Genomic DNA, 23,248 nt, shown 5'->3' with positions numbered 1-23,248 from the left:
TCATATATCTCTCAAACCATCTATTTAAAAAAATTTCGTTCTGTTGAGTATCTTTATTAGGTAGATGTTTGATAGGTTTAGTTTAGATACCTTTAAAATGTTCTAAATTAATTGTAAAATAATTTTCCCTTAAAAAAGGGATAAAAAAAATTTTCAATAGATGAAATAACTCATTTATGATCCTTCGCACGGAAATCTTTAGTAAAAGGCGAAAGATTTATGCGTTCTGCGAAGAATCTGAGACTAAATAAGAATGTAAAATATATTAGGCACTTAAAGAAAAATTTTTAATATGAAGTCATAGTTTTATATAAAAATAAATGTTTATAAAAATATTATTTTTATAAATTTTTTAATTAAAAACTTTTATAAAATACTTAAGAGGTTAAGAAGAAATGGATGATATTTTTTAGAAATTTCTAATTATTTTGTAATATCACCTTTAATTTATATATTTAATTTAAATATAACATTTATTTATATGCTAGATGGCGTAAATAATATTTTTTAAAATAAAAATAGTACAAATGTAAATTGTAAAGAGATATAATACTATAAATAAATCTAAGATGTTTTAGATAACGCCATGAGGCAAAAAACTAAAATATATTTATATATAACGATATTTTTATATTTAATTAGCAAGAGATAGGATAAAAAAATGTGTTTAATAATTTTATTATAAACAAAGATATTGTTTAAGCAATTAAATTTTATCAAACTGAAATAGTTTATTGAGCTTGAGTTTTATTTTGACCTCCCCCTAATATGATTTTTTATAATATAGTTCTCATATTTGTCTTTTTTAAATTGTTAAGACAATTTTTATTTTACATTTTATTTTAATATATTTATATATATCATAACTCTGACAAGATTTTATTCATTATATTAAATAGTAATTTTAATGTAAAGATTAAAAAATGTTTTTTAATATAAATTTTTTATAACCAAAAGATAATTATAATATATAGTATAGTAATTCATAAAGACTTTACTTTAAAATAATATGGTCTACATATATAAACATTTTAAAACTATAAATTTCGATTACGACCATATCACGTTGAAAGCACCGGTTCCCTTTCGAACACCGAAGTTAAGCAACGTTGAGCCTGGTTAGTACTTGGATGGGTGACCGCCTGGGAATCCCAGGTGTCGTAATCTTTTTTTAATTATTTATCGTACCAATTTTTGTATTTAATTTTAATTATTTTATCGCACCAATTTTTGTATTTAATTTTATTTTAATTCGTGTCTTTTTATTTATTTCTTTTGCAGTAATGATATTTTTTATTTTAAAAATCTTCAATGCACAGTTATAAAAATAAAATGATGATGTGAAGAATACTATTTAAAAGAAAATTAAAATTATAATTAACATACTGTATCTATAATCTATATAAAAAATATATAATTAAAATAAGGGAAATTAAAAAATAATTTGAAAAAATAAAATATAATTAAGTATGATCAGCGGGGCCGTGTATGAATAAGTAATTGGATCGACAGATTTCGATTGATTCTTTGTCGGAGGTAAAAGCCTTTTTTTGGTCACCTGTGATTAAACGTAACCTTTGCTCTATTGTTTTGAATAATTTTAGGGCTTGGGGTCCAAATGATCCACAGGTGTCTGAGACTACCGGAACAAATTATTAAGGTAACTATATTTTTTTTTGTGTGTTTTCCGCCTTCTTGATGGAATTGGCAGAAAAAGATCTGGCAAAACGATAAACACACGTGTAATCCCAAGCGAGGGTTAAACCTTGGTTCAAGGGACTAGCGTCATACCATCCGGTCTGATTTTTTTTATCAGGGCTGAGGCCAGAGGGTTCTAGCATAGAATGAATATTTGTATATTTCAAGGTTCTATTGATGGTTGAATTGATGTTATAATGCCTAGGTAATCTACCTTTAGAAAACGACAGGGTGTGTCTAAGACAATCGATGTGAGTTTCTTATAGGACACATGATGTAGGCGTTACGATTTCGCAACCTAAACTAAGACCTATAGCTATTCTGAGTTCTTCGTTGGTAAGTAACAAGCCTAGATTAAAACTAGGTATAGTTTCTAACCATTCATATCCAATGTATTTGATCTGGCAAAAGAGTCGTATTGTTGTCATTATGTATAATTGGGGTTGGATTTAGGTGGAGAACTATGGAGGTTTTCTTTGAACAGCTTTGAACTGTAAGTATTAGACGCAATGCCGTATCAATGGTAAATTCCAGTCTCTTTGTCTTATAAAAATTGGATATGAGCGGTTTGGGGCATTTTTGCTTCAGAGGTCTAGTACTGCCTTATGATGTGGGTGGCTAGTATCCAAGTCTCCAAGTGCGTATCGAAATTTGACAACTGAGTATAAAAAGGCTGAAATGCTCAGGGATATTGGGGGATTGGATACCTATACCACCTAGCTTTGGTGGTAGCTTTTGAAATTATTTATCTCAAGAGGGGTGGATCAAAATTTTTTTTAAACCTCCCTTTTTTATGAACACTCAATTCCTTATATCTTAGGCTATGTTAAAATTATTTGCATATAACAAAATTTTAGAGAATATCATGGATTTATTTTAGCATAAATAATATTCCTTTATTTAATCATGTATTTTTTTTTATTATTTAAAATAAATTTCAAAATGTAGATATTTTAAACAGAATATATTAAAAATTTTATCGTATAAAAACTCTATTTAAAAAAAATGTAATTTAACAATTACATAAAATATAAGAAATTCTTATGCAAATAATGGTATTTCAAAAAATATGACTATATTATCAAAATTTGGTCATTTTTGACAAGTAATAAGGAATGACATAATAATTTTTATTCACTAAAATTATTAAAAACCTTAAATAAGTAATAAATTGATAAAACTAATCAATTTGAATGTGTAGTAAAGATTGGAGGTTTGCAGTGGGTAGAGTTTTAACCGTAAGGCCGTTCATTATGGCGCCTTCCAGACCAGCCATATTCTAAAGTCAGTTTGCGATGATAGATTAAATTGTCAAAAAAGCATGAAATATCCGGGACTAACGTATTCATATTTTAAAATTAAGCGTTTTTTGTCAATTTAAATTTCTATGGTAAATTACTGCTTCTAATTAATAAGAACAATTTTTTTGATGATGTATTTATTAAGCTAAAAATGCGCTCACTATTTGAAAGTGAATTTAAATAACAAAATACATCATTTTTATAGATTTGATGTTATATTAAAATTTAAAAAAAATAATCCATTTTTATAATGGGATAATTTGGAAGTATTTAAAATTACTATTAAAATTATGCTTTTTGCCTCGGATATCGAACTATTTTTTATATATGCCTCGACTAATAATAATTGCAGAAACAAATAATAACCATTTCATAAATACGCCCTTTATGAATTTTCTCTATCATAATATGCATGTCGATCATTTTCTGAGCTTCCTATACTTTATTCCTTTCTGATCTATTTGTGGCACCTCATAGTTATAAAAATATTTTGTCCTCTTTCAACTCATTATGCAGTATAGGTGGCAAAACGAGCCTTTTGCCATAATTATTTCGTCGATTTCATTAAATTCTATTATTATGCCTAATTTTTTACAAAAATTACTAGCATTTTATATTCACATTAGGAAATATTCATTATATCCAGAATAGTTTTTTTTAGAATATTTACAATATTTTTTGAAGTTTCAACAATCAGTGTCAATTTTTTTAAATTTCGCTAAATAGGGGGAAATAAATAATGAGAAATTTGATAAAATAATGAATAAAATTTTTAGATGATTTTGTATATAAATTTATTGGAATTATTTTATAACTTATGACATTTTAATGGATTTTAGAATTCCAATCATTTGAGAGGACATCTAGTCATGTTTTTTTCTGCGGGGAAAAAAAATCTAGTTAACTGGACTGTGCAACCTAAAACGGGGATTATAGCACGTCTAACACCCTCTCGCCTATGATTTTTTTAATGTCCCATTTAGCAAAAAATTTTGTTTAACCCCCTGACTCAATGTTTAAAAATTATTTTATTAATGAATTCAAATTAACCCACCAGCTCAGTTTTTAAAAATAATTCACCGGTCCACCCCGCCTAAAGTAAAAGCGAGCGGGCTAAAAAAACTCTGTCAACGACAGGCCTATAGTCTGTTCTGCTCTCGTCCAAAAATTTTCAAATCACTCGCCAATTGCCAAGCTATTATTTTATATATCTCTCGCTCACTCATCCGTTCAATGTTTAAAAAATATTTAGCCATTCGGCGCTCACCAGTATAATTTTTGGGTTAAAACCCCACCTATTACCGACCTCTTGTATAGATAAAATAATATTTCACAAAAATTGCTAAAAACCTTGCAGAAGTGACACAATAAAACTGACCAAGTTGGACAAGGGATAAGGCTAAATAACAGCATTAATATTTTTTTTAACAAAAATAGATACAAATCCTTGTTAAACAAATCACGCATTAAAGGTTAATTTAGGCAGGTAGAATGATCAAATAAAATGAATATAATTTTTATTCACTCCAAGTTAGGAGTATTAAATCAAATACTAGGTAATTAAGCAATTTATTTGAAAAAAACAAAATATATAACCAATTATAATATAGATATATAATATAGGGAAACAAATTTAGTTATATATAAATTTATAACAATTAAAAATTTAATTAATTTGCTAAAATTTGACATATATGTTTAATAGGAAAATAAGAATATTCACACATATATAAAATGACAAAAAGATTTTCTTCCTGTTCTCCTTACATATAGAATAGCTGCTTGATCACTTTGAGCATCTTACTCTATAAGATTGCTGCATTTCCCTCCAATTTCTTACTATTATAACACGTATGATTAATAAGAAGCTCATGATCTTTTTTTAAAAAAAGCCATGGTTCTTGTATATGAAATTATGATCTCGGAGAAATTTATTATAATTTATAAAAAGGGGTAAAAAAATATTTGTTAAATTTAAAAAAATATTATATTTTAAATTAATATTTTAAAAATCTTCAACTAATGGCCACGATAAAATACACAAATCGCCACACGATCGCATATTAATTATTTTTTAAGGGTTTTAATTTAATCGTCATCGTGTTTCATTAAATCATCACAACACTGCAGTGTGCTCTAAATGAACGCGTTCGTGAACGAAGTTCGTTTTTTTTTGAATAACGCGTTTGAATTTAAGTTAAATTTTAAAACACTTTTTATTTATTTGAAAAATTTAATATTAATCCGAATTTTTTAAGAAAAGAGTCTTATATTTTTTAATCAGCTGTTTTTCCTTTTTTACATTTCAATTTTTTAACAAGCCATTGTTAGTTTATTAATTAGTTATTGTTTATATTTCAATTTAATAGGTTAGCATAAGCATGGATTTTTTTTTCAACATCATCATCTGTTGAAAATTCAAAATCAGATGAAATAACATTACCGTGGCCCAAATATGATAAATATTTTATAATAACATCCTATATTGAAGGAACTAATTCAATAGTGCCACAAAAGTATTATATCAGTGTCAAAATCTTCAAGTTCCAATTTAAAACGACATTTGATTTTAATATTAATTATTTTATATTATATAATATAATATGTTATAACTAACCAGACAGTTCATTTATTTTAGATTGTTCTAACTAAAATCATTAAATTTTATATATTATATACATAGGTTGAAAATGGTTGATATCATTTACATTTACAATTCATTTTTAATGTCATTTTTTTAAATTATAATCTAATCACTATTATTTTAATCAAGGATTTTATATTTTTTGTTGAACACGATTTAAAGTATAAATAAATATATATATATATATATATATATATATATTGTAGAAATAATTAACTTTTATGATATATAAAAGTTTTAATATAAAAATGTTTTCTTTGAATCTACTATACCTAAGATTTTATATTTTTATTTACAATATAATAATGCTATCTATAAATGATAAATTTAATATTTTAACTAGTTACCCGGGCCGGACTTGAAAATTTTTTTGAAAAAAATATCCGAGCCGGGCCGTATATTTAAAAACAAATATTTGAAATCGCAATTATTAGTTGTAAAAATCAAAAATAAATAAAATATATTTTTAAAAAATCCGGGCTGGGCCTGAAAATTTTTTATATAAAATAATCCGGGCCGGGCCGGAAAAATTTTTGAAAAAAAAACCCGGGTCGGGCCGTACAAATGGTGTCACTGCGGGTTTCTGATTTTAATAAAAATATTTAATATAAAACGAGTAAGTAGAGGATGGATTAGGGGAGGATAACTTATCTCAATTTTTTAAAGCAAAGGACAAAACAATAAATGTTTTTCATTTCCCCTCGTTAAAAAAGTTGCTTATTAAGTATAATACCGCAATCCCCTCATCTTCCCCTGTAGAGCGCGTTTTTAGGATAGCTAATGCCCTATTTATTGCCAAGCATTCCTGTCTATCAGATAAAAATTTTGAAAAACAACTATTATTTTAGTATTTATAATTATATTTATCAAAATAAAACTATATTATTTTTAAACATAGCTAAATATATTTTGGTGTTAAAAAAAATATAAGATATTTATTTATATAAATTTAATTTAAAAAAAAAATTTATAATAAAATTTTGAACGAACGTGAACGCGTTGCTTTTTTAAAAAATATTTACAACACTGTAATTTTCAGGCAATGTATTACAAAAAATAATTACCTTATTTGATGGAAAAAAAATAAAACGTTGTTGTTTCCATACAACTGTTTTTATATATTAATTTAATTAATCAGCCATGATCATGTAATTCTCGATTTAATTTTAAGAATTTTATATAAAAACTCTAATTTTTAATAATTTTTTATTGATTCTTCAAATTCATTATTTTGCAAGGGAAATATTATGATTAGCAAATTTAAAGTTTATTACAAATTGGATAGTGGCGAAAATTTTATTAGAATTCTTAATATGGATACAGATCAAAATTATACTTGTGAAACTGTTCGAGATAAAGTGAAATACGAAACAGTTACTATTAAATCTATCAATTTAAAAGGTTTTAGCCAATATTATTTATATTTTTTGTAAAAAAGAGAGATTTTATTCTAAATTATAGATGACGAGGGCGAATTGTGTAGAATGGATACTATGTAGGAATTGGCAGATTATATTAATCTTTCGGATAGGTGTTGTTCCATCAAACTCTACGTAATCGGTAATATAAAACTCTTTTGTATAATATATATTATCTTGAATTATGCCCAATTTTCGTTATATTTAATAGGCATAAAGATAAAACCTGATGTAAAGATCGTCGAAAAATACAATGAATTAAATTTAAAAAAATTCATTTAATTATTAATATTTTATCCATAAGTATTAAAAAATATATATTTAATAAATTATACAGAATAAAGTGTAAATAATAATATTATAGTGTTTTGCAATTTATTTGAAAACGAAAATAGATTTTAATAAAGAATAAAATAGACCTCTAATTATAAGTATGATGAGAATGTTATTTAGTACCGATGTTTTTCTAGTATATTTTAAATCAAAATTGTTTGATTAAGTAATTAGACAATTTTGTAAACCTATGATCAAAATATTTAAAATTTTTTTTTTTTTAAATAAGACTATCATTATATACAAGGAAAATAGTATTATTGCTTAAATCTCGATTTATTTTAGTAAAATAAATCCACCTACGCCTTAAGTCAGAATAGAGCTAGCTGCCATCTTTTGGCGAAATCTCTGAGTAATATTTTGATTAAAATTTGATTCAGTCGTTTTTAGGCTTTGGAAACAACACTAGAAAATAGGTAATATTTAACCGGTTCTCGGTGCTATAATGAAATATCCTTTTTAAAATGCGGGGCAATTAAGTTCGATAAAATTATGCGGAATTTTTATTAAAAAAATTACCATAAATAGATATTTGTAAAATATATCACAAATAAAATTTTAAAATATATCAGGAGATGGAAAATATTTATAATATTCACTTTTGTATCCTATTTTGTTTGAAAATTATAAATGGATGGATAACAAAAATACTGGTCAATTTTCACAAGTCTACTATAGCAATTCATTAATTAAACATGTACACACGGAGTCAGTTGTAGCGCCATTTTGTGTAGCTTTGCACGTCTACTAATTGTCTTTATTTATCATTATATGAACGCACATTAATGTCATTTAATATGGCGCTACAGCTGTCCTCTATAGCATAGCCACTTTTAAATGCATTTATTGAATCGCTAATCTATTAGTATATGTACATCATAGAGAAAGGATAAAGAAATGTATATATTCACAAAAATAAAGTAAAGACTTGAATATAAGCCTGGAGATTTTGCTCATAGATGGCCGAAATGTTTTGACCTGGGCTGTTTAACATCACTAGTCTTTGAAGTAGAAATTTGCAAATGCCTAGCCAGGCTAATATTTGATTTTTTTTTAGACCTAGCAAAAAAAAATTAACGGGCCCTGTCAGATTTTTTATTATTTTTGGAAATAAAGATTACTACAATCCACATTATGGTTAAGTTTTTATTTGCTCATATTTAATCTTAATTCTGAAAACATGGTCAGATCATAAGCGTAAACAGTATCTTGCGGGAGGGAAGCACTATTAGGTGGGGTTTTCCTCCTAAAATCCTATTGGAGACATTTAAGTCAACTTATTGTAGATTTGGCTATATTAGAATTTATAAAAAATAATTTTGAGTTTTAAAATATGAAGTATCACCGATATTTTAAATAGTTAACTTTTACAAATTATCTTTATTGTGATATAGTGTTTACATTGAAGGGAAGGGAGTGATGTTAGTGATCTGCGATTATGGCCTAATTAAGAAATTTAATTTTTAATCACATGACCTCTCAGAGTTAACTGAAAAAAAAATGATTAAATTTTATTTAAATAAATTTTTTATATATATTTATATCTCTCCCATCTTTAATTCTACATATTTGTTTATTCCTTAGGTTACGGATTATCACGATCTTCAACAGGCCTCATTGTTAAATTCCATCCCGAAATTTGTTATAAATAGTTGTTCGGCCCTATCCCAAACTTTTGTTTAAATTTGTCCCAAAACAGAACCTAAATGAAATAATAATCAGCCCAGCGTAAATTTATTTAAAGAAAAATTAATATAATTTTAATTGTAAAAGAAAAATATCCTACAAAAATAAAAAAATATTGTCAAGAATTTTAAAATTGATTTTTTTAAAAAAATTATTAGGCCCAAATTATTATTTTTAAATAGGCCCAGGCCAGGATTTTCAAATCTATAGTTGGGGGTGTGCAGGGTAAAATTTTTTATTAGCTTAAATGCTATTTATGAGAACAGGTAGATTTTCTGGGGAAGGGGTGAGGGTTGTTCTCCTTGCCACTTTATGGCTATGTCTATTTCTCAAATCATCATTGAAAAAAGATAAGACATAATGCAATGTATTAGGCATATTGTTTAATTTCTTGATTTTATAAATGTTATAATCCATAAAGTATATAGTTTTTCCACTCCCCATTATTGTTAAATAATTGTTTCTTTTAAAGTTCAAGGCCTTATATTTAAAAACTGAGCCGGATCGGGCCTGGATTTTAAAAATCTGACTGGGTAACCTTATAAAAAGTTATAACTGGGTACAAATTTACCTGAGCTAGGTCATGTGGAGGCCTGAAATTTTGTCTCTCAATGATTTCTAACTTCTATATTATTACTTGAATGATATTATTCTCGAAATCAATAATGCCACCTATCTCATTCAATATAAATGATAGAGTATCGTTTAATAAATTTGTCACATATCTTTTGTATAATATGGAAGACATTTTGCCTGGAATAATGCTTGCAACTCAAGTTAGGTATGCTGGAATTAATAGTATTAACCATTTCCACGGAAACAAAATGTTCCCCAATCCAACAGTTATTGAGGCATTCAATATTCCCATTTGAGACAAAATCTTTTAGAAGAACCAACATGACAAAATTGATTTGGAATTCACCATTTATATATTTGTTTTAATTATATGACAATAATTTGACTTTTAATAAAATAGATACTTTTATAAAAGTGTATATAGAAACAGATATGACATTTTTGTATCTAGATATACTTTAACAACTTTGATTTATTCAAAATATATTTATTGGGTAATTTTTATGAAAAAACTAATAAGTAATATTAATTATTTTTTGTATTTTATTCTATTTTTTTTTCCAAAAATTAATGTAAAATTTTGGACATGTTTTATAATTTTTTAAATTTGCAAAAATTTATATTTTAAGGTTTTTTCAAAGCATTTTGGACACAGCCATATAAATATAGATGCCTTTTTTGATAGATTTGACATGGAATGCCCAAAATCAAATAACTAGAAAATTTGGGATAGCATATAATGGCTGATATGGGGTAAACTGATTGTGAGGCATGGTTTATTTAATGGGCTAGGAAGACCTGGCATGTAAAATTTATTTGTTTTGTAACCAATTCCCATATAAATTCAGTAACATGCTTTAATAAAAATATATCTATTCAACTTATAATCAATGTAACTGTTATTATGATTGAAATAAATGAAGGTTAATATTAAACATGCAAGTTTTTTTATTGTTTCTCAAAAAATTTTAACAAATTGCCAACATGTATTAAAATAAATTAATGAGAAAATTCATAAATAGCCTAGCCAACTCTATCTCGTGGAATGATTCGCAATTCAGATCCATATTTGAGAAATATAGTTCCTATTAAATATATATAGAAATAAATAAAATATAAATAACTATATTATAAAAATTGCAATAATAAATCTCAGGAAAATTTTACAAAATATTATGAACAAAATTAAGAAAATGATTGCACATTTAGATTTGTATATTTTGTTAGGTGTATCTAAAATAAACTGATTACTATTTTAAAAAAATTCATACTATTTCTTAGATTTTGGAAATCTTTTAATAATTACCTGCAGTAGAAGATGGTGTTATTCCAATTCCATCATTACTTATGATTGCACTTGTGTTAGGATCAATCTTAAACTAATTATATATTTTTTATATAATTATAAAAAAGCAATATTATAAAAAAGCAAACTTCTTCAGCTGCATATTTGATAACTTGTATGAAAGGGGTATTTTCGGGAACACTTAATCTAAAATAAGTTAAAAATCATTTATTATGTTCAATTTGGAATATTTTATGTTTGATAACGATATAAAAAATATGATTCAAAATAATCAAAAGTATTCATAATTTACACTTTGTATGGCAATTTAGGATCTGATGTCAAGGTAATTTTAAATGTAACCTTTGACCTAGATTAATATTATATTATAAATTTAGTTAATTTATCTATACATAATAACATCTAGTAAAAGATTTCACAATCGTGGGCAATATGATCGTATGAGACAATATTTTATGCTAAATAATAGCCGTTTTTTAGGGTGTCCAAAAAATAATTAATCAGCTGCTTTTAATAATTTTAGAAATATTTTTGGCGATATCTTCAAAAATTCTAATAACTTGCATTATGAAAAACCTAAAATATTATTACTTAGAAAAATCTATATTCTTTAAATTATTGTCTATTAGTGATGAAGGCGGAGTGATGATTTGCTTAAATAATTGATGTTTGAGGTGTAATTATAGATGTAATTAGGGGATAAATATATGGTGGTAGCCATCCAGGATATGGTTTTTAAATATTTCTTATTTGAATTTGACATTTAAATGATATGTATTTGGCTTGAGGAACCCCGATATTAAAGATGAATCGATATTGAGGTGCTAATACAAGCTATATGTGAAGGATATAATACACATCCGGATATAATACAAGCTATGCGAACTGTGGGAAGATAGACAATGATGAGATGAAGGAAAAGGATAAAACAAAATGGGGGACAATGGATCAGAATAAGGTTCTAGTGTTTGACAGAAGAAGAGCAATTGATATAATAAAAAGAAGTGAAATATGGCAGGGATATTGATTATAACCTTATTGATATATACTAGTGTGATCTGCGAATTATGTGGATATGACATACATTAATGTGGTGAGAGAATTATGTATTGCGATATTATTTATCGTGTTAAATTAAAGTTTTATAAATGGTATGCTAAAACTATACATGTTCTGCATAGCAATCAACTGCAAGTGATTTCAAAGCGGATATCTGGAATATTGTGGGAGTATAGAGTTTCTGAAGAGAGAAAGTGAAACATGTGGAATGAGGTAATGTTTTGTATTCAGGTGGGTGGTGTTTTGATGTTACAGGTTATTTTTGAATCAGTCATGACATCTTCTTACAAGCTAATGTGAATTAGTAAGATTTAGGCTGCTTTCATAGTGGAGACGGATCCGATTTCACGTCAAAACATCTGATTTGACGGCGTCCGACAAGGCTTTCATAGTGATTTTTTTTTAACGTTTCAACTTAAAACAGATTAGACATTATTTTATTTTTTAAAATGAACCAATATTCTTTATTTAAATTATATATGATATATGATCTCTTATTCAAGAAAGAAAAAAATATAGTTAATTCGAAAAGGAGGAAGGAGGGAGCATATTTTACTTTGCTGCCAAAATTACTTATAGATGACCTCAAGTTTTATAATTACATGTGTATGAAAAAAGTGAGTATATTTTTATATATAGTATTTTCACTTTAAAAAATAGATCTTATTAAAAATAAAATTACAAAAAAGAAAACTATATAAATTTATTAAAATTAGTTTATTATATATATATATATATTAAATTAATTTTATAATTAATATTGAGATATAACCCTAATATTACATATAATAAGAATGAATATTTACAATAATTAATATAACATTTAATAATATTATAATAATTAGGCATTTAAAAATCATTTTTATGCTAATTTCTTGATACTTCATTTGATCTAGATACCTAGCAACTGGTAATTCATATGTCACCTTGTCATATTCTCATAAACTTGGGGTATCAACTATAAAACTAATAATAGGAGAAAATACAAAAGCTATATGGGATATTATTCAACCCATCCATATGAAGGTCCCAACATTGGAGATGTTTGAGGAAGTTGCTAAGGGCTTTGATGAAAGGTGGAACTTCCCAAACTGTATAGGTTTAAATTTTATTTATATCAAACAAAAGATAATTATATTTTTTATTTTATTATTTCATACTATATTATTATGTTAATATTTTATAAGGTGCCATTGATGGGAAACATTGTAAAACAAAAAAGTCTCCATATTCTTGAACCCAATTTTATAATTACAAGCATGGATTTTCAATAATCCTTCAAGCATTGGTGGATCATAATGGCAAATTTATGGTTATAGATGTTGGCACTTATGGAAGCCAAAATGAAAGAAAATTTAAATATAATAAGTTTTGATCTTGTTGGTTCAAATTATCCTTTATGGAACCAACAGAGTATTAAAAATAGTTCTGATAAAAATAAAAATATAAGAAACTTATTTAGCAATTATTTTAATAATAGACATTTGCCCTGGCAAACTAATATATTAAATTAATATTTATTTTTTCAATATTTTGATTTTATATGTATTAAATTTCTTTATATTTTTTTGGTATATATTTTCTTTTTATAAAAATACAAGAACTTGTTCATAAAATAATTATTTTGTACCAATTTCCCATGTTTTTGTTTAATATATTCTTAAAAAAAATTTATACATGTAAATAAATATTATCAGCTATTTTATTAAATTTAAATACTTGGTGAATGGGTAATAAGATTTATTAGAAATTGATACTGAGGTCTGTATTACTACTGATTTTTGAATGTGACATTTTTTTAAAGAAGCTTATATAAGAAAAGGATCCTGAGTGTAAATATCTTGCCTACTTAGTAAGCCTTGACTAATCAAATTTATTTTTATCAAACCTTTCCTGATATGGTACTTAAAATGATATAATTATAGGTCAGGCTAAGTTTAAAAAGCACAAAGCAAATATTTATTATTTTGTAATAAAAAAATTATAATATGTTTAACAATTATAATATATTTATTTAAAAATATAAATATTAAAAAATATATAATTTATTTTTTTAATTGACTTTTATATAAAAAAATCATTTGCATAATGTTCATTTTCACTTTATCTTTGTGATCCTGTGGTAAAGATGACAATTCTTCATCTATAAATTTAGCAAAATCACCTAAAAATATAAAACAAAGGTAATGAATGATCATATTGTTTGCTCAATTATTGATAGTATTTAATTTAATTTAAAAAATTAAGTTTGCTCCTAAATAATTTTTCAAAGATATTGATTAACATTGTAATACCAAATTTAAGAATTAAATAGTAAGCTTAATCTTTTTATCTAAATACTTAGATGAGATATATTAATACAATAAATTTAGCAAAATCACCTAAAAATATAAAACAGAGGTAATGAATGATCATATTGTTTGCTCAATTATTGATAGTATTTAATTTAATTAAAAAAATTAAGTTTGCTCCTAAATAATTTTTCAAAGATATTGATTAACATTGTAATACCAAATTTAAGAATTAAATAGTAAGCTTAATCTTTTTATCTTAATACTTAGATGAGATATATTAATACAATAAATTTAACTCATCACCTAAAAAATATAAAACAGAGGTAATGAATGATCATATTGTTTGATCAATTCTAAATATATATATAATTATTGAAAGTGTTCAATTTAATTAATAAAATATATTCAAAAAAATTTATGTTATATTTATAAAGTTTTAATACCTGATTCACCAAATTGTAGGTCTAAATTTATCCAAAATTCTGATTTTTTGCGTGAATCCTTGTAACTTTCATCAAATTTATCATATATAAATTTAGATCCTCTTACAGCTTCAATTAAATCTAACACATTAATTTTCATTTTTAACATGAACAAGCTAAATTATTAGAAATAAAAAATTATATTTAGTTATTTTTAACAAGGTAGAGTAAAAGAGAAGATAAATGGAATAGTTATGATAAAATGCTATTATAATTAATTCAAAAAATTCTATTAGTTTAATGTATATATGTATTATGATGTTTGAATATTAGAATTAAAATAAAATTCTATTTAGTTATGATAAATAAGCTTAGTTTTTTAACAAGGTATGTTACAAATAGAGAAGACAAATGGAAGAGTAAAATTTAACTCATCACCTAACTATTTAAAAAATTCTATGTTATATTTATAAAGTTTTAATACCTGATTCACCAAATTGTAAACCTAGATTTATCCATAATTTATAACTATAAAAAAATTATAAGTAACGTTATAACGCTTTATAAAATTTGCCGGATCAAAAAGTCAAAATGTTTTGACTTCAAAATTTGCCGGATCCGTTTTCAAGACGGAAGGTATCGGAACGGACGCACTATGAACGTATATATCATTTTTAATGAGATTGACTTTTGACGGAACGGATGTAAAAATCGGATCCGTCTCCACTATGAAAGCAGCCAAGGTGAAGATGTCATAATAAACACTTTTGGTAATATTTATGGTCTCAATGTCAATCAATTTTTAATAATATATCATTCGCCAATTTGAAAGAAAAAATATATTAATAATTTATTCATAAGGTAATTCAGTTAATTTCCACAATTGTCATAATTCAAGAAATCAAAATTATGAAAAATATCAATTGGCATTTTACTAAGAAATTCAAATGTTAATTCATTATTAAGTAAATATTTCCTTTTTATGTATTCAAATATGTCCATTATGATTGATTTACATTTAAGTTATTTTAATAAGATAATTTATATCATAATCTCGGCATATAATTTTAATCTATATTATAATTTTACGATATCCTCACTACGTCATCGTGACGTCATGTCATCGGTACGTATATATTTTTATTTTTTTTATTTGTTGATTTTATTTATTTATTTTATAAAAATAGATGAATGGAATTTCGAGAATTGATGGTGTACACATACCTAACATGGATTGAGAGATTTGAAAAATCGTCTTTGAATTGATATAAACAATATTCCCTCAACTTTCTAAATATGAATGAAATAAATGATGTGAATAAAAAGATTCAGGCTAATATTTCATTTAATCCTTTCTTTATTTTTTAGATTACCTTATCAATTTTCATCTCATATTATCAATTACACATTAATAAATTCTCTACAAGATACTCAACTTGTATATTTATTTTGAACATACTCACAATTTTTGTCAGTACTTACATTACAATTTTTTATACTCATATTTTTCTTTCATAACCAATAATTAAGAAGATAATCAAGTATATTCAAATATTTAAATATCCTTATCCTAACTTATTTATAATCTCCAATCCTTATAAATAACTCTTTCTTTATTTTTTTCCCCTCCCTTAATGAATTTATTTATCACTAAATTTTATTATCTCTTTTCTTTCTATCTCTATTATCTATTAACCACTATTTCTCAAAATCTTATCAATTCCTTTAATTTAATTTTTATTATTTTTATAATATAATAATTTATACCTTCTTTTTACCCCCTTTTTTAATCTTATTTTTTAATTACCTAACAATTAATTAACCTTAATCTTAATAACATTACATTCATCATATTATTTTTTAACTTATAGAATATCATAATAGGCTTGATAAGTCCCCCAAAATTTTTTTTAATGATAGCCTTCCAACTACTAGAAATATGCATCTAATATTGACCCATCTACCGGTTTTACATTATTTTAATGTTTGTTTAATTTCAACAATAGTTTATTTATATTTTTGGCTGATTTCTTTATTTGTCTAGGCTAACCCTAATCCCTCACATTACTACAAAACATGATGAATCTATTAATAAAGATAAGCAAAATAATGACGATTAAACAAACGCCTTACCCGTTCTTGAGTTACTGGTAGACAAAATAATAAAGAACTACGTATGAAATGAACTCATCTGGAGATTTATTTTGTTTTTTTTTATCTTATGTTTTATATCTATGTTTATTTTATTTTCACCCATTTCTCCAAATGATATTTCTATCACCACTACCACAATCCCTATGCCACCTCCGCCTATTTTTTAACAAATATAAACATTTAATTCTGTACATTCATTCACTTCACTAGAAGTTAATATAAATATTACTTTATCCGATTCTCTGAGAAACTTTCATGAATATTTAGAGGAATTTTCAAACTTGAATGTACAGTACGGCCAATTTCTTCAACTTTATTAATGGAAAAATATGCAGTATTTCTGTCGTGGCCTTTATAACAATACTTACGACCGTTTTATGGTTGAGTTAACATTGTCATTCATGATTCTATTTTAGAAGGGGATACCAATGCTGACATTGACAGAAATATCGTTTTGCGTGTTCAAACTTGAATGTACAGTACAGCCAATTTCATCAACTTTATTAATGGAAAAATATGCAGTAGTTCTGTCGCTTCCTTTATAACAATACTTATGACCGTTTTATGGTTTAGTTAACATTGTCGTTCATGATTCTATTTTAGAGGGGGATACCAATGCTGACATTGACATAAATATCGTTTTGCGTTCTTCTTTTACCAGTATCTCAAGGCATTGGCATACATCTTTATCAGGACGTATTGTGTTTTGTACACTGCTTTGGTAATCCGTCATTACTTTCATCTACAACCCTAAATGATATAAAATTATACATTAATTATTTCCTCTCCAGACGACCGCCCAGATTTATTTTGTCACTTTTTCCATCAAAAATTAAAATGTCAACAAGGATTTGCTCTTAATTTTATCAAATACATAATAAATATTCCTCATTATTTTTTAAAAGAATTATCCTAAATTTATGTCAATAAAAAAAATACTTATATGAATAATTTGCATATAAGTTTCATTAGTGTTTAATGGCATTTTTGTAATTTAAATAGACAGCATTTTTTTTACTTAGCATAAAAAAATATATATCCCTTATAAAATTCTTTGACAAATAATTTCAGAAATGCAAGACATACATTAAAATCATCTGAATAACAACAATAACCTTATATAATAAACAACATATTTTTTTAAATATAATTTTATTTGATCATATTACAAAAAAGTATAAGAGTCGATTATTTTTATTTTATTTGTCGTGATTCTCTAATAAGTGGTTGCCCAGGCCTTCCCAGTTTCCCTTAATACGGAATTTACATGTTTTTTTTCTTCCATATTAGACTAATTGTTAAATCAGATAATTCCTGTTCATGTGATGATATTAAAAATTTAACTATCTCCGAGGCTGGAAAAAATTTTCAAAATTATAATGGGTAGGACTGGGTTTGGAACCTCAAAATTAATATTAGCTTGCACCTACTTTGGAATATCTTTTACAAATTATTAAGGGTTGAGCTGGGCTTGATAAACTTTTTTATAATTATAAGATCTTGGATGCTTCCTAATATTGTGAGCTTGAACCTGGCATGACATCTATCGTAAAAAAATGAATAAAAATCTCATTCCCTGTCATTTTTGACGGGTTTTCTACTAGTTTATAATAACTTTTCTTCTTACGTGGATTTTAGAATTATTTGTAAATCATCATTGGTTACACTATATAGAATTCATAGCCTATCGTCCAACTTCAATATCAGTTCTTACTAGGTCGTCACATTAGATTAGGTGTTGGTCATCATATTCCAGTCCACCACCCAGAGCCGGGGCACCATGAAGAAAGAAGCTTGAAAGAACGTGCTAGGGAATATTTTTGGTTCTTGGTCATATCATTAGGTTAGGCATTGGTCATCTCATTCAAGTCCACCACCCAGAGCCGGGGCATCATGAATAAAGAAGTCCTCGGAACACTAAAATAAAGAATGTTTTAAAATGTTCATTTTATTACTTTTTTAATCTTCTATTTTTATATTTTTTACAAACCAAAATTAGAATATAAATTTAAAAGTTTAAGTCATAAAACGAAAAGTAAAACTAAAATAAAAATATAATATGAATAAACAGAATTAAATGAATGTGCGTTACATAAATTAAAACATATTACTATTCAACAACCAAAATATAATTCCTATAATATAACAGTAAGAATAGTTACTAAAATATTGTAAAATATTCTAGATGCTGTTAAGGATAAACATATTGACAATGATTATAAAGCATTCATAATCCTTTTCCTTTGGAACCTTATCTTATAGCCCATATAAATGAACATTCATGACATTAGCTTTATTATAGTTTTGGACAACACAGATATTTAAAATTTTGATATTCAATTGATATTTATTAAAGTATTAGTAATACTGGCATCTAAGTAAGATCCTGGGTGGGGGGGGGGCATTATTAATTATGATAAATTCTCCTCATATTTTTTAAATAAACTCCTCTTTTCTTCTTGCTATTACTTTTTGGTATTTTTCAATGGTGTTGAAATTGGATCCCCTTTCTCTTTATTATTCTTAAATACCTTTTTTTGCTATTTTTATATTAGCCTTTTTAGCATAAAGCAAAAAGTTACTTATAATTTTTTTATTTTAATTATTTACAATTATTAAAATAAAATATTTTAACGGGTTTCTGATTCTAAAAAACTCAGGATAATAAAAAGTAAAATAAATTTAAAAAAACATATTAATCATGTTACCTACTTAAACATAAAGCTAATAAAAACAGTACTGATTGGAGAATGAAGAGCGATAACAATCGACAATAATGACATGTTTTTAACATTTTTTTCAGCGGCGCTGACTCCATAGGAACGATCATCTAGCTCTCAATCTATTTAAATATATTATAAAATAGATATTATCCACTCATATTATTTTAAACATCAAATTAATTTAAAAAATAACATACTCTATAAAATATTTATGTCATATCTGCGTTAAAATAAGGTTTTTTATATGCAAGGTTTATCTTTTAGGTAACAGATATTGTTTAAATGTAATGTTCGGTGGTAAACTCTTAATATTTGGCGTAAATATATACTGTTACTTATTTAACACATCAATACTCTGGTCAGCGTCTACATGACAGGATTTTCACTAGATGCAAACCCCTTTAAAAACCTTTGCCTACCACCCCCCCCTAAAAAAATTATCGCCTTCGGCGGCCGTGTCAAATTCAATTAAAACCTCCATTATTTACAATGAATTAATTACTATGTCATTATGAGCTTGCTGAAATATCTAAACCTTTTAGAAAGTTTTATTTGGAAAACAATGTGAATGATTGTTTGCAATATATATTTGGTCGATGAATTGTATTATAATAATTCTATGATAAAAGTATTAATTTTTACAGCAATAAATTTTATCTTATTTCATCTCAAAATTTAATAGATAACCCCCAAAAAATTTATCTTACCCCCATTAACGCAACCTGCCCCCTATCCCCCTCAAAAAAATAGGATGCGAATTGTTCCTACCCCTCCCGCTCATGTAGACGCTGGGTGGTGTATATGAAACCACAGGCATGCTAGAAATCATATTTCATAAAAACGGTTAAATATTATGATCTGGATTATTCAGTAGCTTCATCAAATATATCTTAGAATCTATATTCTAAATTTCATATATTTCGGTAGAGTAGTTTTTAAGATATAAGCAATTGTGACTGATTGAAGTTGGTGAGACCCCACTGTAATAAATTAATAAATGATTATTTATGTATATTGTATATTAAAACAGAATCGAACATTCGAAAAATAATAAATAAAAATTTGATATCAAAAATAAATTAAAATATAAATCAGTGGTCGTATTGTTTATAATTAGTAGTTGGTATTACTACAAATGGCGACGATAAATGGAGAAAATAATTCCTTAAATGGAGATAATAATTCCTTAAATGGAGAAAATAATTCCTTAAATGGAGATTCAAAAAAAAAATAGCGGATTTATCTACGATTAAATTTGATAAATTCGAGTTGGATACTTCTATCCACAGATATTTTTCTCAATGAAGCCAGTTTTCGGTTAAAAAACGTAAGCCCATCTGAATGTCAATATAAAGATATATTTTTAACATTTTTTGGCAATAAGAATATTGAGTTGGTGGACCGTTTTTGTTATCCTGATTCGATCGAAACTTTATCTTTTAAGGAAATTAAGTCAATATGTTTTAAACTATTTAAACCGACGTCAACAGCTTTTGCTTCTAGATTTGATTTCGTTAGATTACGGAGAACAACTGAAACCATAACTGAATTTGCAGATAAAATTAAAACAATTGGCAAGCGTTGTCATTATCTTAATGATATTTACGAGCGTTTACGTGATCAGTTTATGGTTGGCATGGAAATACCGGGATTGGAAAGAGATCTTAGAGCTCTATATCCCGACGGTCTTGATAGAGATAATAATGTACTGACTTTTCAATTTATTCTTGATCTGGCATTAGCTTCTGAGCGAGCAGATAAAGAAATGGCAAATAAAAATATGCCAGTTGTTAATAAGATAAATGTTAATAACAAAAGAAATGATAATGATAATGATAATAATTATAAACATCCAATAAAATCGACGACTACAATTGATAAAGGCTATAATAAAGTCAAGTATAATAATACATTTGATAAAGAGAATAATAAATACAAATATAATAATGATAAAGATTATAATAAACTTAAATGTTATAAATGTGGTTTTATTCATAACCGAGAAGTGAGATGTCCAGCTACAAATGCGGCATGTAATAAATGTAAAAAAATTGGTCATTTTGCAGTTTGCTGTAAATCAAAGAATTTAAATTATATAAGAGTGTCATCAAGTGATTCTATTCATAATATTTGGAAGATTCAACAAAATCGAGAGAATCGAGCAAAACTAACTGCAGAGATAAATGGGTTAGATCTTGAATTTGATTTTGACACTGGTGCACAAGCGTCATTGATAGGAATTGATATATGGACAAGTATTGGGCGACCAAAAATTAGGCCAACCAGTCCATTGACTGCATATGGTGATCATCCGTTAGACGTCAAGGGCGAGACCCAAGTCAATGTTAGGATTGGATCACAGACAAGGACTCTACCAGTGGTAATAATGAATACAACTGGGGTGCCTCTTTTCGGATTACCATGGATTATATTCAATTTAGAAATGCCTCGTCAGGTTATGATTAAACAAGTACGCAATTTGGTCAACAATATTGAAAAAGAAAAATGTTGCATAACACTAGATTCTAGAATTCGAGATTTGATTAATAAACACCAAGAAATTTCGGAAGAGAATCAAGATTCTAAACATGCTTTGGATATTCGAAGTATTAATTTGGATGATATGCAATTGTCAGAAAATATTCTACGAAAAGAGTCGAAGCAAGATTTAATATTAAAAAAAGTAGCCATACATATTCAGCAAAGTTGGCGAAACTTTGATCGTTATAAAGATAAAGAAATAGTTAATTTTTATAATCGACGGGAAGAGCTTTCTGTCGATCGTGATATTATAGAATGGAATGGGAGATTGGTTATTCCTAATAAATTAAGAAATGCAGTGTTAGGAATGATTCACCGGGGACATCCTGGGGAAAATGCAATGAAATCTATTTTTAGATTGTACTGCTGGTGGCCCAGATGTGATGTTGATATAGAAAATTTTATCAAAATATGTTCTGGATGCCAGAAAAATAGACCTAGTATTCAAGAAGTACCTCTATATTCTTGGACTGTTGGAAAGGAACCTTGGGAGCGAATCCATATTGATTTTGCTGGACCAGTAGATTCGCGATACTGGCTAATAGGTGTCGATTCCTATTCCAAATGGTTAGAAGTTGATCTAATGCAAAATACCTCTGCTGATGCTATGATAAAACGACTAAAAAAATGGTTTGCTAGGTTTGGAATACCCAAGTACATTGTGTCAGACAATGGACCACAATTCTTATCTGGGGAATTCCGTAGGTATTGTGATTTAAATAACATACGTCATATACGTTCAGCACCCTATCATCCAAAAACTAACGGATTAGCTGAACGTACAGTACGAACTTTGAAAGGTCGGTATTATGCAACGAGAGATTCAATTAGCGATCCCGAAGAAGCTATGACACAGGTTTTAACAACCTACCGATTGGGAGAGCATAGTTCCACAGGGAGATCTCCTGCTAAAATTATGTTTGGGAGGCAATTGAAAACAAGTCTGGATTGGATCCGACCAAATGCCGAACACGAAATAGTAAGGGCTAATGATAAACAAAGCCTTCATCATGATTTACATTCAAAGGAAAGAGAATTTGAAATCTCACAACCTATATGGTTAAATAATGAAAATATCAATGGTTGGAGAGAG

At 26.5% G+C, this 23,248-nt stretch overlaps 1 protein-coding gene, 2 long non-coding RNA genes and 2 other non-coding genes across 5 annotated transcripts; 2 read left to right on the top strand and 3 right to left on the bottom strand.

The window, feature by feature from the left end:
* Positions 1–124: 124 nt before the first annotated feature.
* On the bottom strand, positions 125–245 carry LOC135929222 (U5 spliceosomal RNA). The gene has a single exon (XR_010572529.1). It is a non-coding gene; the product is annotated as a U5 spliceosomal RNA (small nuclear RNA).
* Positions 246–1,048: 803 nt separating this feature from the next.
* Positions 1,049–1,167, top strand: LOC135929241 (5S ribosomal RNA). Its single transcript, XR_010572545.1, has one exon. It is a non-coding gene; the product is annotated as a 5S ribosomal RNA (ribosomal RNA).
* Positions 1,168–10,580: 9,413 nt separating this feature from the next.
* LOC135927967 (ubiquitin-fold modifier 1-like) lies at positions 10,581–11,441 on the bottom strand. The gene is made up of 5 exons (XM_065464256.1): positions 11,355–11,441; positions 11,255–11,311; positions 11,091–11,148; positions 10,963–11,035; positions 10,581–10,741 (listed from the first exon to the last, which is right to left on the bottom strand). Coding segments are annotated over exons 1-5 (252 nt in total). The 5' UTR covers positions 11,357–11,441; the 3' UTR covers positions 10,581–10,679.
* A 1,047-nt stretch (positions 11,442–12,488) lies between these two features.
* Positions 12,489–13,711, top strand: LOC135928497 (uncharacterized). The gene is made up of 3 exons (XR_010572356.1): positions 12,489–12,638; positions 12,918–13,120; positions 13,209–13,711. It is a non-coding gene; the product is annotated as an uncharacterized LOC135928497 (long non-coding RNA).
* Positions 13,712–14,082: 371 nt separating this feature from the next.
* Positions 14,083–15,458, bottom strand: LOC135928521 (uncharacterized). The gene is made up of 3 exons (XR_010572369.1): positions 15,222–15,458; positions 14,759–14,913; positions 14,083–14,185 (listed from the first exon to the last, which is right to left on the bottom strand). It is a non-coding gene; the product is annotated as an uncharacterized LOC135928521 (long non-coding RNA).
* Between the last annotated feature and the right edge of the window lie 7,790 nt (positions 15,459–23,248).

Source organism: Gordionus sp. m RMFG-2023, chromosome 4 (genome assembly GCF_954871325.1).
Source record: "Gordionus sp. m RMFG-2023 chromosome 4, tfGorSpeb1-WG-v2, whole genome shotgun sequence".
Lineage (NCBI taxonomy): Eukaryota > Metazoa > Nematomorpha > Gordioida > Chordodea > Parachordodidae > Gordionus > Gordionus sp. m RMFG-2023.
Note: the sequence above shows the minus strand (reverse complement) of the source record. Positions and strands in the feature narration are given on the sequence as shown.

Coding starts and splice junctions, on each gene's coding strand:
- LOC135927967 (XM_065464256.1), bottom strand. Junction 11,149..11,254: donor CCTAAATTGCCATACAAAGT/GTAAATTATGAA, acceptor AACTTATTTTAG/ATTAAGTGTTCCCGAAAATA. Junction 10,742..10,962: donor AACACCATCTTCTACTGCAG/GTAATTATTAAA, acceptor TATATTTAATAG/GAACTATATTTCTCAAATAT.